We start from the raw sequence: 13,686 nt of genomic DNA, 5'->3' as shown, positions 1-13,686 counted from the left end.
TGTATCTGGACCACTCTAACCCCTCTCTCACTCTCCTGTATCTGGGACACTCGAATCCCTCGCTCACTCTCCTTTATCTAGAATACTCTAATCCCTCTCCCACACTCCTGTTTCTGGAACACTCTAATCCCTCTCTCAATATCCTGTATCTGGAACACTCTAATCCCTTTCTCACTCTCCTGTATCTGGAACACTCTAATCCCTCTCTCACTCTCCTGTCTCTGGGACACTCCAATCCCTCTCTCACTCTCCTGTATCTGGAACACTCTAATCCCTCTCTCACTCTCCTGTATCTGGAACACTCTAATCCCTCTCTCACACTCCTGTATCTGGAACACTCTAACCCCTCTCTCACTCTCCTTTATCTGGAACACTCTAAGCCCTCTCTCACTCTCCTATATCTGGGACACTCTAATCCCTCTCTCACTCTCCTGTATCTGGGACACTCTAATCCCTCTCTCACTCTCCTCTAGCTGGACCACTCTAATCCCTCTCTCACTCTGCTGTACCTGGAACACTCTAATCCCTCTCTCACTCTCCTGTATTGGAACACTCTAATCCCTCTCCCACACTCTTGTTTCAGGAACACTCTAATCCATCTCTCACTCTCCTGTATCCGGGACACTCTAATCCCTCTCTCACTCTCCTGTATCTGGACCACTCTAATCCCTCTCTCACTCTCCTGTATCTGGGACACTCTAATCCCTCTCTCACTCTCCTGTATCTGGACCACTCTAATCCCTCTCTCACTCTCCTGTATCTGGGACACTCTAATCCCTCTCTCACTCTCCTGTATCTGGACCACTCTAATCCCTCTCTCACTCTCCTGTATCTGGGACACTCTAATCCCTCTCTCTCTCTCCTGTATCTGGACCACTCTAATCCCTCTCTCACTCTCCTGTATCTGAGACACTCTATTCCCTCTCTCAGTCTCCTCTATCTGGAATACTCGAATCTCTCTCCCACACTCCTGTATCGGGGACACTCGTATCCCTCTACCACACTCCTGTATCTGGGACACTCTAAACCCTCTCTCACTGTCCTGTATCTGGAACACTCTAATCCCTCTCCCACACTCCTGTGTCTGGAACCCGCTAATCCCTCTCTCACTCTCCTGTATCTGGACCACTCTAATCCCTCTCTCACTCTCCTGTATCCGGGACACTCTAATCCCTCTCTCACTCTCCTCTATCTAGACTACTCTAATCCCTCTCCCACACGCCTGTATCTGGGACACTCTAATCCCTGTCCCACACTCCTGTTTCTGGAACACTCTAATCCCTCTCTCACTCTCCTGTATCTGGGGAACTCTAATCCCTCTCTCACTCTCCTGTATCTGGAACACTCTAATCTCTCTCTCACTCTCCTCTAGCTGGAACACTCTAATCCCTCTCTCACTGTACTACATCTCCTGTTCTCCTGTATCAGGGTCTTCTCTTTTCTTTTTGGTGAATCATTTTCTCCATCATTTCTTTGCTCCTCTAGCCTTGGATCCACCTAAGGGCATTGTGTTTGCCAACATATTTGATGACTCGCTGACTGTGATGTGGAGGAGACCTGTGGCAGACTTCGATCACTATCAGATGTTGTACCAGCCGCTATCTGTCCAGAGTGGTAAGGCAAACCTTTCATTACCATTATCTTCAATCTCAGTGGCAATCTGTAAGGCCCAGTTCCTGATTCTACTGTCTAAATTCCTGTGGAGTCGTCACAGAGAGAATTGCTGGAGGATGTTCAATCTCTCACCCAAATAGCATCACTTATTGAATTTTTGAATCTAACCCCGTGCTGTACCTGTCCTGGGAGTGTTTGATGGGAACAGTGTAGAGGGAGTTTTACTCTGTATCTACCCCGTACTGTACCTGTCCTGGGAGTGTTTGATGGGGACAGTGTAGAGGGAGTTTTACTCTGTATCTAACCCCGTACTGTACCTGTCCTGGGAGTGTTTGATGGGGACAGTGTAGAGGGAGCTTTACTCTGTATGTAACCCCGTGCTGTACCTGTCCTGGGAGTGTTTGATGGGGACAGTGTAGAGGGAGTTTTACTCTGTATCTAACCCCGTACTGTACCTGTTCTGGGAGTGTTTGATGGGGACAGTGTAGAGGGAGTTTTACTCTGTATCTAACCCCATGCTGTACCTGTCCTGGGAGTGTTTGATGGGGACAGTGTAGAGGGAGCTTTACTCTGTATCTCACCCTGTGTTGTACCTGTCCTGGGAGTGTTTGATGGGGACACTGTCGAGGGAGCTTTACTCTGTATCTAACCCTGTGCTGTACCTGTCCTGAAAGTGTTGCTGGTTACTGCTGAGAGAGGTTTGTGCTTATAGATGTACATGATGAATGTTTTCCTGCATATGATGGAAGTCTGTGAAATCAGGGCAAAAATTACTGCTCGTAGCATTGATTTGCCTGGAAAGTCCAATATTCTATTAGTGCAGTGTGTATACACAGTACTGTATGGAAGTTTGGGGGGTGCTATACAAGCTAGATTTTGCTTGTACGTGGTGCTATTTAAAGAGAAAGGATCATCTATGAGTCGTGTTTACAGATAGATAAATAGGATTTCATGGTTCATGTTTTTAGCAGTGTTTGGGTTATGTGTGTTGGAATGTGCATACACTGTGGAGTGTGTATAAACTAAGTGGAATTTGTATACATGGTGTGAAATGTGTACAAACTGTGTGGAATGTGTATGCACTTGTGTAGAGCTTGTCTACACTGTGGAGCGTGTCTACGCTGTGTGGAGTGTGTATACATTGTGTGGAGCGTGTATACACTGTGTGGAACCTATGCGGAATATGTATACACTGTGTGGACTGTGTACACCCTTAGACCATAAGACAGAGGAGCAGAATTAGGCCACGAGGGATTAGGCCCATCGGGTCTGGTCCGCCATTCAATCATGGCTGATATTTTTCTCATCCCCATTCTCCTACCTTCTCCCCATGACCCCTGATCCCCGGATTGATCAAAAACCTATCTATCTCTGTCTTAAAGACACTCAGTGATTTGGCCTCCACAGCCTTCTGTGGCAATGAGTTCCACAGATTCACCACCCTCTGGCTGAAAAAATTCCTCCTCATCTCTGTTTTAAAGGATCGTCTCTTTAGTCTGAAATTGTGTCCTCTGCCTCTAGTTTTTCCTACAAGTGGAAACATTCTTTCCATGTCCACTCTGTAGTCCAGACCACGCAGTATCTTGTACGTTTCAATAAGATCCCCCCTCATCCTTCTAACCTCCAACGAGTACAGACCCAGAGTCCTCAACCGTTCCTCATACGACAAACTTTTCATTCCAGGGATCATTCTTGTGAACCTCCTCTGGACTCTTTCCAAGGCCAGCACATCCTTCCTTAGAAACGGGGCCCAAAACTGCTCACAATACTCCAAATGGGGTCTGACCAGAGCCTGATACAGCCTCAGAAGTACATCCCTGGTCTTGTATTCTAGCCCTCTCGACATGAATGCTAACATTGCATTTGCCTTCCTAACTGCCGACTGAACCTGCACGTTAACCTTAAGAGAATCGTGAACAAGGACTCCCAAGTCCCTTTGTGCTTCTGATTTCCTCAGCATCTTCCCATTTAGAAAATAGTCTTTGCCTCCATTCCTCCTTGAAGTGCATAACCTCACACTTTTCCACATTGTGTTCCATCTGCCACTTCTTTGCCCACTCCCCTAGCCTGTCAAGTCCTTCTGAAGCCCACCTGCTTCCTCAATACTACCTGCCCCTCTACAGATCTTCGTATCATCTGCAAACTTAGCAACGGTGTCTTCAGTTCCTTCCTCCAGATCATTAATGTATGTTGTGAAAGGTTGTGGTCCCTGCACAGACCCCTGAGGCACATCACTAGTCACCGGCTGCCATCCTGAAAAAGACCCCTTTATCCCCACTCTCTGCCTTCTGCCAGTAGCCAATCCTCTATCCATGCCAAGGTCCTACCCTGAACACCATGGGCTCTTAACTTATTTAACAGTCTCCTATGCGGGATCTTGTCAAAGGCCTTCTGGAAATCTAAATAAATCATGTCCACTGGTTCCTTGTTACTTCCTTAAAGAACTTGAACAGATTTGTTAGACATGACCTCCCTTTGACAAAGCCGTGCTGACTCAGTCCTATTTTACCATGCACTTCCAAGTACTCCGGATCTCATCTTTAATAATGCACTCTAAAATCTTACCAAGGTGAGACCTCTACAGACAGGATGGTCTACATCTGAACCTGAGGGGCACAAATATCCTGGGGGGGAGATTTGTGAGTGCTCTTTGGTGGGGTTTAAACTAATGCAGCAGGGGCATGGGAACCTGGATTGTAGTTTTAGGGTACGGGAGAATGAGAGTATAGAGGTCAGGAGCACAGATTTGACGTCGCAGGAGGGGGCCAGTGTTCAGGTAGGTGGTTTGAAGTGTGTCTACTTCAATGCCAGGAGTATACGAAATAAGGTAGGGGAACTGGCAGCATGGGTTGGTACCTGGGACTTCGATGTTGTGGCCATTTCGGAGACATGGATAGAGCAGGGACAGGAATGGATGTTGCAGGTTCCGGGGTTTAGGTGTTTTAGTAAGCTCAGAGAAGGAGGCAAAAGAGGGGGAGGTGTGGCGCTGCTAGTCAAGAGCAGTATTACGGTGGCGGAGAGGATGCTAGATGGGGACTCTTCTTCCGAGGTAGTATGGGCTGAGGTTAGAAACAGGAAAGGAGAGGTCACCCTGTTGGGAGTTTTCTATAGGCCTCCAAATAGAATCATAGAATCATAGAAGTTTACAGCATGGAAACAGGCCCTTCGGCCCAACCAGTCCATGCCGCCCAGTTTTTAACCATTAAGCTAGTCCCAGTTGCCCGCACTTGGCCCATAACCCTCTATACCCATCTTACCCATGTAACCATCTAAATGCTTTTTGAAAGACACAATTGTACCCGCCTCTACTACTACCTCTGGCAGCCCATTCCAGACACTCACTACCCTCTGAGTGAAGAAATTGCCCCTCTGGGCCCTTCTGAATCTCTCCCCTCTCACCTTAAACCTATGCCCTCTAGTTTTAGACTCCCCTACCTTTGGGAAAAGATGTTGACTATCTACCTTATCTATGCCCCTTATTATTTTATAGACCTCTATAAGATCACCCCTAAGCCTCCTACGCTCCAGGGAAAAAAGTCCCAGTCTATCCAGCCTCTCCTTATAACTCAAACCATCAAGTCCCGGCAAGATCCTAGTAAATCTTTTCTGCACTCTTTCTAGTTTAATAATATCCTTTCTATAATAGGGTGACCAGAACTGCACACAGTATTCCAAGTGTGGCCGTACCAATGTCTTGTACAACTTCAACAAGACGTCCCAACTCCTATATTCAATGTTCTGACCAATGAAACCAAGCATGCCGAATGCCTTCTTCACCACCCTGTCCACCTGCGACTCCACCTTCAAGGAGCTATGAACCTGTACTCCTAGATCTCTTTGTTCTATAACTCTCCCCAACGCCATACCATTAACTGAGTAGGTCCTGGCCTGATTCGATCTGCCAAAATGCATCACCTCACATTTATCTAAATTAAACTCCATCTGCCATTCGTCGGCCCACTGGCCTAATTGATCAAGATCCCGTTGCAATCCTAGATAACCTTCTTCACTATCCACTGTGCCACCAATCTTGGTGTCATCTGCAAACTTACTAACCATGCCTCCTAAATTCTCATCCAAATCATTAATATAAATCACAAATAACAGTGGACCCAGCACCGATCCCTGAGGCACACCACTGGTCACAGGCCTCCAGTTTGAAAAACAACCCTCTACAACCACCCTCTGCCTTCTGTCGTCCCGCCAATTTTGAATCCAATTGGCAACCTCACCCTGGATCCCGTGAGCTTTAACCTTCTGCAACAACCTACCATGCGGTACCTTGTCAAAGGCTTTGCTAAAGTCCATGTAGACAACGTCTACTGCACTGCCCTCATCTACCTTCTTGGTCACTCCCTCAAAAAACTCAATCAAATTTGTGAGACATGATTTTCCACGCACAAAGCCATGCTGACTGCCCCGAATCAGTCCTTGCCTCTCTAAATGCTTGTAGATCCTGTCTCTCAGAATACCTTCCAGCAACTTACCTACTACAGACGTTAGGCTCACCGGTCTGTAGTTCCCAGGCTTTTCCCTGCTGCCCTTCTTAAACAAGGGCACAACATTCGCCACTCTCCAATCTTCAGGCACCTCACCTGTGGCTGCCGATGATTCAAATATCTCGGTTAGGGGACCCGCAATTTCCTCCCTAGCCTCCCACAACATCCTGGGATACATTTCATCAGGTCCCGGGGATTTATCTACCTTATAGTTCTAGGGATGTAGAGGAAAGGATGGCGAAGATGATTCTGGATAAGAGCAAAAGTAACAGGGTAGTTATTATGGGAGATTTTAACTTTCCAAACATTGACTGGAATGATATAGTTCGAGTACAATAGATGGGTCGTTTTTTGTACAGTGTGTGCAGGAGGGTTTCCTGACGCAATATGTTGACAGGCCAACAAGAGGCGAGGCCACTTTGGATTTGGTTTTGGGTAATGAACCAGGCCAGGTGTTGGATTTGGAGGTAGGAGAGCACTTTGGGGACTGTGACCACAATTCGGTGACGTTTACGTTAGTGATGGAAAGGGATAAGTATACACCGCAGGGCAAGAGTTATAGCTGGGGGAAGGGCAATTATGATGCCATTAGACATGACTTGGGGGGGATAGGTTGGAGAAGTAGGCTGCAAGTGTTGGGCACACTGGATAACTGGAGCTTGTTCAAGGAACAGCTACTGTGTGTTCTTGATAAGTACGTACCGGTCAGGCAGGGAGGAAGGCGTCGAGCGAGGGAACCGTGGTTTACCAAAGAAGTGGAATCTCTTGTTCAGAGGAAGAAGGAGGCCTATGTGAAGATGAGGTGTGAAGTTTCAGTTGGGGCGAGGGATAGTTACAAGGTAGCGAGGAAGGATCTAAAGAGAGAGCGAAGACGAGCAAGGAGGGGACATGAGAAGTATTTGGCAGGTAGGATCAAGGAAAATCCAAAAGCTTTCTATAGGTATGTCAGGAATAAAAGAATGACTAGGGTAAGAGTAGGGCCAGTCAAGGACAGGGATGGGAAGTTGTGTGTGGAGTCTGAAGAGATAGGCGAGATACTAAATGAATATTTTTCGTCAGTATTCACTCAGGAAAAAGATAATGTTGTGGAGGAGAATGCTGAGACCCAGGCTATTAGAATAGATGGCATTGAGGTACGTAGGGAAGAGGTGTTGGCAATTCTGGACAGGCTGAAAATAGATAAGTCCCCGGGGCCTGATGGGATTTATCCTAGGATTCTCTGGGAAGCCAGGGAAGAGATTGCTGGGCCTTTGGCTTTGATTTTTATGTCATCATAGTGAATAGGAATAGTGCCAGAGGACTGGAGGATAGCAAATGTGGTCCCTTGGTTCAAAAAGGGGAGTAGAGACAACCCTGGCAACTATAGACCGGTGAGCCTCACGTCTGTTGTGGGTAAAGCCTTGGAGGGGATTATAAGAGACAAGATTTATAATTATCTAGATAGGAATAATATGATCAGGGATAGTCAGCATGGCTTTATGAAGGGTAGGTCATGCCTCACAAACCTTATCGAGTTCTTTGAGAAGGTGACTGAACAGGTAGACGAGGGTAGAGCAGTTGATGTGGTGTATATGGATTTCAGCAAAGCGTTTGATAAGGTTCCCCACGGTAGGCTATTGCAGAAAATACGGAGGCTGGGGATTGAGGGTGATTTAGAGATGTGGATCAGAAATTGGCTAGCTGAAAGAAGACAGAGGGTGGTGGTTGATGGGAAATGTTCAGAATGGAGTTCAGTTACAAGTGGAGTACCACAAGGATCTGTTCTGGGGCCGTTGCTGTTTGCCATTTTTATCAATGACCTAGAGGAAGGCGCAGAAGGGTGGGTGAGTAAATTTGCAGACGATGCTAAAGTCGGTGGTGTTGTCGATAGTGTGGAAGGATGTAGCAGGTTACAGAGGGATATAGATAAGCTGCAGAGCTGGGCTGAGAGGTGGGAAATGGAATTTAATGTTGAGAAGTGTGAGGTGATTCACTTTGGAAGGAATAACAGGAATGCGGAATATTTGGCTAATGGTAAAGTTCTTGGAAGTGTGGATGAGCAGAGGGATCTAGGTGTCCATGTACATAGATCCCTGAAAGTTGCCACCCAGGTTGATAGGGATGTGAAGAAGGCCTATGGAGTGTTGACCTTTATTGGTAGAGGGATTGAGTTCCGGAGTCAGGAAGTCATGTTGCAGCTGTACAGAACTCTGGTACGGCCGCATTTGGAGTATTGCGTACAGTTCTGGTCACCGCATTATAGGAAGGACGTGGAGGCTTTGGAGCGGGTGCAGAGGAGATTTACCAGGATGTTGCCTGGTATGGAGGGAAAATCTTATGAGGAAAGGCTGATGGACTTGAGGTTGTTTTCGTTGGAGAGAAGAAGGTTAAGAGGAGACTTAATAGAGGCATACAAAATGATCAGGGGGTTGGATAGGGTGGACAGTGAGAGCCTTCTCCCGCAGATGGAAATGGCTGGCACGAGGGGATATAGCTTTAAACTGAGGGGTAATAGGTATAGGACAGAGGTCAGAGGTAGGTTCTTTACGCCAAGAGTAGTGAGGCCGTGGAATGCCCTACCTGCTACAGTAGTGAACTCGCCAACATTGAGGGCATTTAAAAGTTTATTGGATAAACATATGGATGATAATGGCATAGTGTAGGTTAGATGGCTTTTGTTTCGGTGCAACATCGTGGGCCGAAGGGCCTGTACTGCGCTGTATCGTTCTATGTTTTATGTTCAATGACCAAAGTCAGGCTAACCGGCCGATAATTTCCCATCTCCCCTCCCTTCTTAAGCAGTGGTGTTACATTAGCCACTTTCCAGTCCTCTGGAACCCTTCCTGCCTCCAGTGATTCCTGAAAGATCATCATCAATGCCTTCACAATCTCCTCAGCTATATCTTTTAGGAACCTGGGGTGTAGTCCATCCGGGCCAGGTGACTTATCCACCTTCAGATGTTTCAGTTTCCCCAGAACCTTTTCCTTAGTAATGGCCCCTGCACTCACCTCTGCCCCTTGATTCTCCTGGAGCTTTGGCATCCCACTGGTGTCTTCCACCGTGAAGACTGATGCAAAATAACTATTCAGTTTGTCTGCCAATTCTTTGTTTCGTATTATTACTTCACCAGCCACATCCATTTGTGTGGAGCATGTATACATTGTGTGGAGCGAGTATACACTGTGCAGAGTGTCTGTGTGAACTATGTAGACCCTGTGGACTGTGTATACTGTAAAGAACTTGCTAAATTATGTTCTGTTTCATGTTTTTTGTGTAATGCCTGTCCTGCAGACTGGATGAGAATCACAAACATTTGGTTTTAAATTGAATGGTGCTTCCCCCCCACCGACCAACTGCAGCGGGCACTGGACCACTGCTCCATGGATGAGTGCATAGAGACCCTGATCAAGAGGAAAGCGGGCCCCAGGGCTGACAGGGCCAGATGACATTCGAGCCTCAGGAGCTCACTCCGCCGCACCCCCGACCAAGGAGTAGCCCGGGGCCATTGGGCACCCCGAGGGAGGAGGAGCTGATGGGGCCTGTCCCAGTGACTCCAGCAGTGGAGGTGTTGGAACACCGCAGAACCTCTGAAAAACCCCACCTGACACTGGCGCATCCCATGGGCAGAGGGCAAAACAAGGTGGCATCATCACCCGAAAGTCGGAAGCGTCCATCCAGGTCCAGAACCTCCAGAGGACAGCTACCAAAGGAAACCCAGGTCACAGGGCGTGATGCACAGCAGGCCGCCTGTACACACATATCTGATGTGCTGCCTGGGGACCCAGGACAGTCCGACGGAGCATTAGATGGAGCATTAGGGCCGGTGATGTGGGTGTTCGGAGGGCACGGGGCAGGACGCCCAGGACAGTCCGACGTTCCTTCCGGCGTCGCCCTCAGAGGCGGAAGGAGAAGGGTCAGAGGAATTGGGGCACCATGTGGTAGGGCCTACTTGGTGTGTGACCCGTTACCGCTCACCACTCCTCCACCCTGAACCTCATCCCTGCTTCACCAGAGTGTCCATTGGCCCGTGCGATGGAATGGCCAGCAGGCATGCAGGGATTACCCGGGCAGACAGTGGAATGTGATACTGAAGCTAGGAGTCAGACGTTGCCAAACGATGCGGAGCATCAGAGCTCATCGCACAGCGGGTCAACATCATCCTCTGTCAAATGGACCAGACCCGCTGGTGGCTGGGCCTCCTTGTCGGCGAACCTGGATGCGATGAGGTTCTCCCGTGTGCAGAGACTCTGGCGCAAACATTGTGCGGCTTACTGTACCTGCCCATGCCCTGTCCAGCCTTGCCATCCTATGCATCCTTCTCGCTGGATAATGTCTGGAATTCTCCTCCTCCTGCAGCCTGTCCATTCTATGCAGCACGATATTGTGTAGGACACAGCTGGCCAGCAGGATGTGGGAAACCCTCCTAGGGCAATACAGGAATGTCGCATCATTAGGCACAACCACAGCAGATAGCCCTTGTTACCCAGGAACCAACGCCTCACCCAAGGCAGTATCTTGAAGGTGTCGGGCACCATCAGGAGCAGAGGTGCATGATGTGTGCCCCACACCAAACACTATTTTCGCTGCACGCACAATTCTCCTCCGATCGCAAGGTAGAGAATTTAGCCCTTGCCGTTATCTTTAATTAAGCTTTAGGGACCCCCACACCCCACCCACAGGAAATGTCACCTCCCCACACACATGTGAATTCTCTCCCCCCCCGCCCCCCGGAATGAGGACTCCCTGCTATGGGGTCACTGAGGGCCCCCCTAACAGACATTCCATGCCCCTTTTCAGGGTCCCCCTTTTACGATCCTTTCCCTTCACCCCCCCAAACATCATACCCTCCCTCACCCCTACAACCTTCATTACCCCCTCATTTCTCCATTCATAGACATGGCCCTCTGAGGTCCTGATCCTTGGCAGTGCCACCCTGGCAACGGGGCACCCTGTGCAGTGTGCCTGGGGGTGGTGTACAATGTGTGGATTGTACATTGTGCTGGGTGTGTACACTATGGGATATGTCCACTGTATTGGAGGTTGTACACTGTGGTTGGGTATACACTGTGTCGGGGTGTATAAACTGTGTGGGGTGTACATTGTGTGTGGGGTATACACTGTGTAGGGTATGTACAGAGTTGACTGTGCACTATGTTGGATGGGAACACTGTGTGTGGGGGGGAGTGTCCACTGCATTGGGGTGTGTATACTGTGTGTGGGGCTTGTGCATTGAGTGTGCAGTTTGTACATTGTGTGTGGGGGGGGGGTATACACTGTGTGAGGAGGTATACACTGTTTGGGGGGTGTATACACTGTGTGGGGAGTGTATACTGTGTACAATGTGTGGGGGTGGGGGGGGGACATTATGTGGGGGTGTTGTTATAAACCTTTTAATCACAAAAAATGATTCATCTTCTATGTGGAACTTGTTTAATCCTTGTCAACCCCTGTTTTCTGTCCTACAACATTGCAGCTTTTGCTTTAAACTATGGACTTTGGTCCAAAAGGAAAACACTCCTGGTCTAATGTACTGGCCTAGGACTCTCCTTTGATGCTCTGTGGCATAGCCTGCGATGTAATTTTGATGAACTTCACTAGCAACCAATCAACTCTATTGCAATCTCGGGGCCAACAGATCCTCAATGCGGATTGATGCTTTTTATTCTGGAATGCACTGCGGGGTGACTCCCTGCCAGTTTAGTTTCAGTTTGCTTTTTGGGGGACACAGTAAAAGAAGGCTTTAAATTTTCTCTCCCAGACCTCTCTCAAGAACCCCAGTTTGGGGCGGTGTTTTCTTCTCAGTTAAGCTGAAAAGGTGGAATTCTCTCTCAAATCTTAGCTGGAACTCCCTTCAGGTAAATAGAGCAATTAGTAAGTATTCAAAGCCTGAAAATAGAGCTGGGAGGTGGGGGGTGGGGTGGGGTGGGGGGGGGGGGGGGGGTGATCTTTCCAGATTCCTCTCCCATTAAAGATATCAGACCACTCAAAGGCCTTGTGAAAACTGTTGCTTTGATATTCTGTTTAACTGAGTCAAGCTGTTGGTGAGTCTGCTGAAGCTGACCACATACCAGAACTTGAGCAGACTTGAAGCGCATCTTCAAGGGTAAGGCTCAGCTCAACACAAGTTGAAGTGTATCCCTACAGGGGATCCCACAGCCTGAGAATCCGGCCTAAGTGACTCAGCTTGAAAATCCTAACCAACCGATGATTGCAAGGCTTTGTGTCCGTGGAAGATCGTCGGTGACAAAGACCGCTACCTCAGCAGCAAAGAACCATCTCAGGCCCTCTTAATCCCTGTTATTTTCAATCCTTTCCCTATCCCCACCGTTTTGTGTGTGTCTGGATGGGTTGGGATGGTGTTTGGGGAATAGTTAGATTGACAGACCATTTTCCAATCTGACCATCTTTTTCCTTGTTATAAATAAACAGTTGTTTAAATGTTTTACTGATTAATCATGTGCCTGTAACTCATTTGAGCAGTCACGGGTTAAAGATCTCAGGAAAATACACAGATTATTGGTTAATTCACTTGTGTTGGGACTCCGGGGTCTGTTGGGCTGGAATTGACTGCACACTCAACCAGGATATCGTAAGACTTCAAGGACTAAAAGCATTCTGGAAGCATTTGTGTTTTAGAATGCACTGTCCCTTAAAGGTCTCTGGTTACTGCTGTTCCCAGAAAAGACAACATTTCACAAGAAAAGATAATTCAGCAATTTTAATGAAGCTGGAAACCTCTTGACCCTGGTGGATTGTGTAGGATCACATGGTGGTTTATGACGATGATAAAAACCATGCCTGGAAAAACTGTTGTTTTTTTGCTTTGAGTGAGAAAAATGGAAAATGAACTGCTTGGGTAAAGAACACACCAGATCCTGAAATCCAAGATTCAGTCCCAATCAGAGAGTGAATGGAAGTTGCTCCGAAATCTCTCGCCAAAGAACAAAGAACAAAGAAAAGTACAGCACAGGAACAGGCCCTTCGGCACTCCAGGCCTGTGTCGACCATGCTGCCCGTCCAAACTAAAATCTTCTGCACTTCCGGGGTCCATATCCCTCTATTCCCATCCTATTCATGTATTTGTCAAGATGCCCCTTAAACGTCACTATCGTCCCTGCTTCCACCACCTCCTCCGGCAGCGAGTTCCAGGCACCCACTAACCTCTGTGTAAAAACTTGCCTCGTACATCTACTCTAAACCTTGCCCCTCGCACCTTAAACCTATGCCCCCTAGTAATTGACCCCTCTACCCTGGGAAAAAAACCTCTGACTATCCACTGTGTCTATGCCCCTCATAATTTTGTAGACCTCTATCAGGTCACCCCTCAACCTCCGTCGTTCCAACAAGAACAAACCAAGTTTATTCAACCTCTCCTCATAGCGAATGTCCTCCATACCAGGCAACACTCTTCCGCACCCTCTCTAAAGCCTCCACATCCTTCTGGTAGTGTGGCGACCAGAATTGAACAATATACTCCAAGTGTGGCCTAACTAAGGTTCTATACAGCTGCAACATGACTTGCCAATTTTTATACTCAATGCCCCGGCCAATGAAGAGAAGCATGCTGAATGCCTTCTTGATTACCTTCTCCAC

At 47.9% G+C, this 13,686-nt stretch overlaps 1 protein-coding gene across 6 annotated transcripts in view; it reads left to right on the top strand.

Moving 5' to 3' along the window:
* The window catches only part of tnr (tenascin R (restrictin, janusin)), a 793,807-nt gene that overhangs the window by 492,917 nt on the left and 287,204 nt on the right, over window positions 1-13,686 (top strand). For all 6 annotated transcript variants that reach the window (XM_072511798.1, XM_072511799.1, XM_072511802.1 and 3 more), the window contains one exon: window positions 1,486-1,614. In XM_072511798.1, coding sequence (XP_072367899.1) covers window positions 1,486-1,614 — 129 coding nt within the window. The remainder of the gene's footprint in view (window positions 1-1,485; window positions 1,615-13,686) is intronic.

This window comes from Scyliorhinus torazame, chromosome 7 (assembly GCF_047496885.1).
Source record: "Scyliorhinus torazame isolate Kashiwa2021f chromosome 7, sScyTor2.1, whole genome shotgun sequence".
Classification (NCBI taxonomy): Eukaryota; Metazoa; Chordata; class Chondrichthyes; order Carcharhiniformes; family Scyliorhinidae; genus Scyliorhinus; species Scyliorhinus torazame.
Note: the sequence above shows the minus strand (reverse complement) of the source record. Positions and strands in the feature narration are given on the sequence as shown.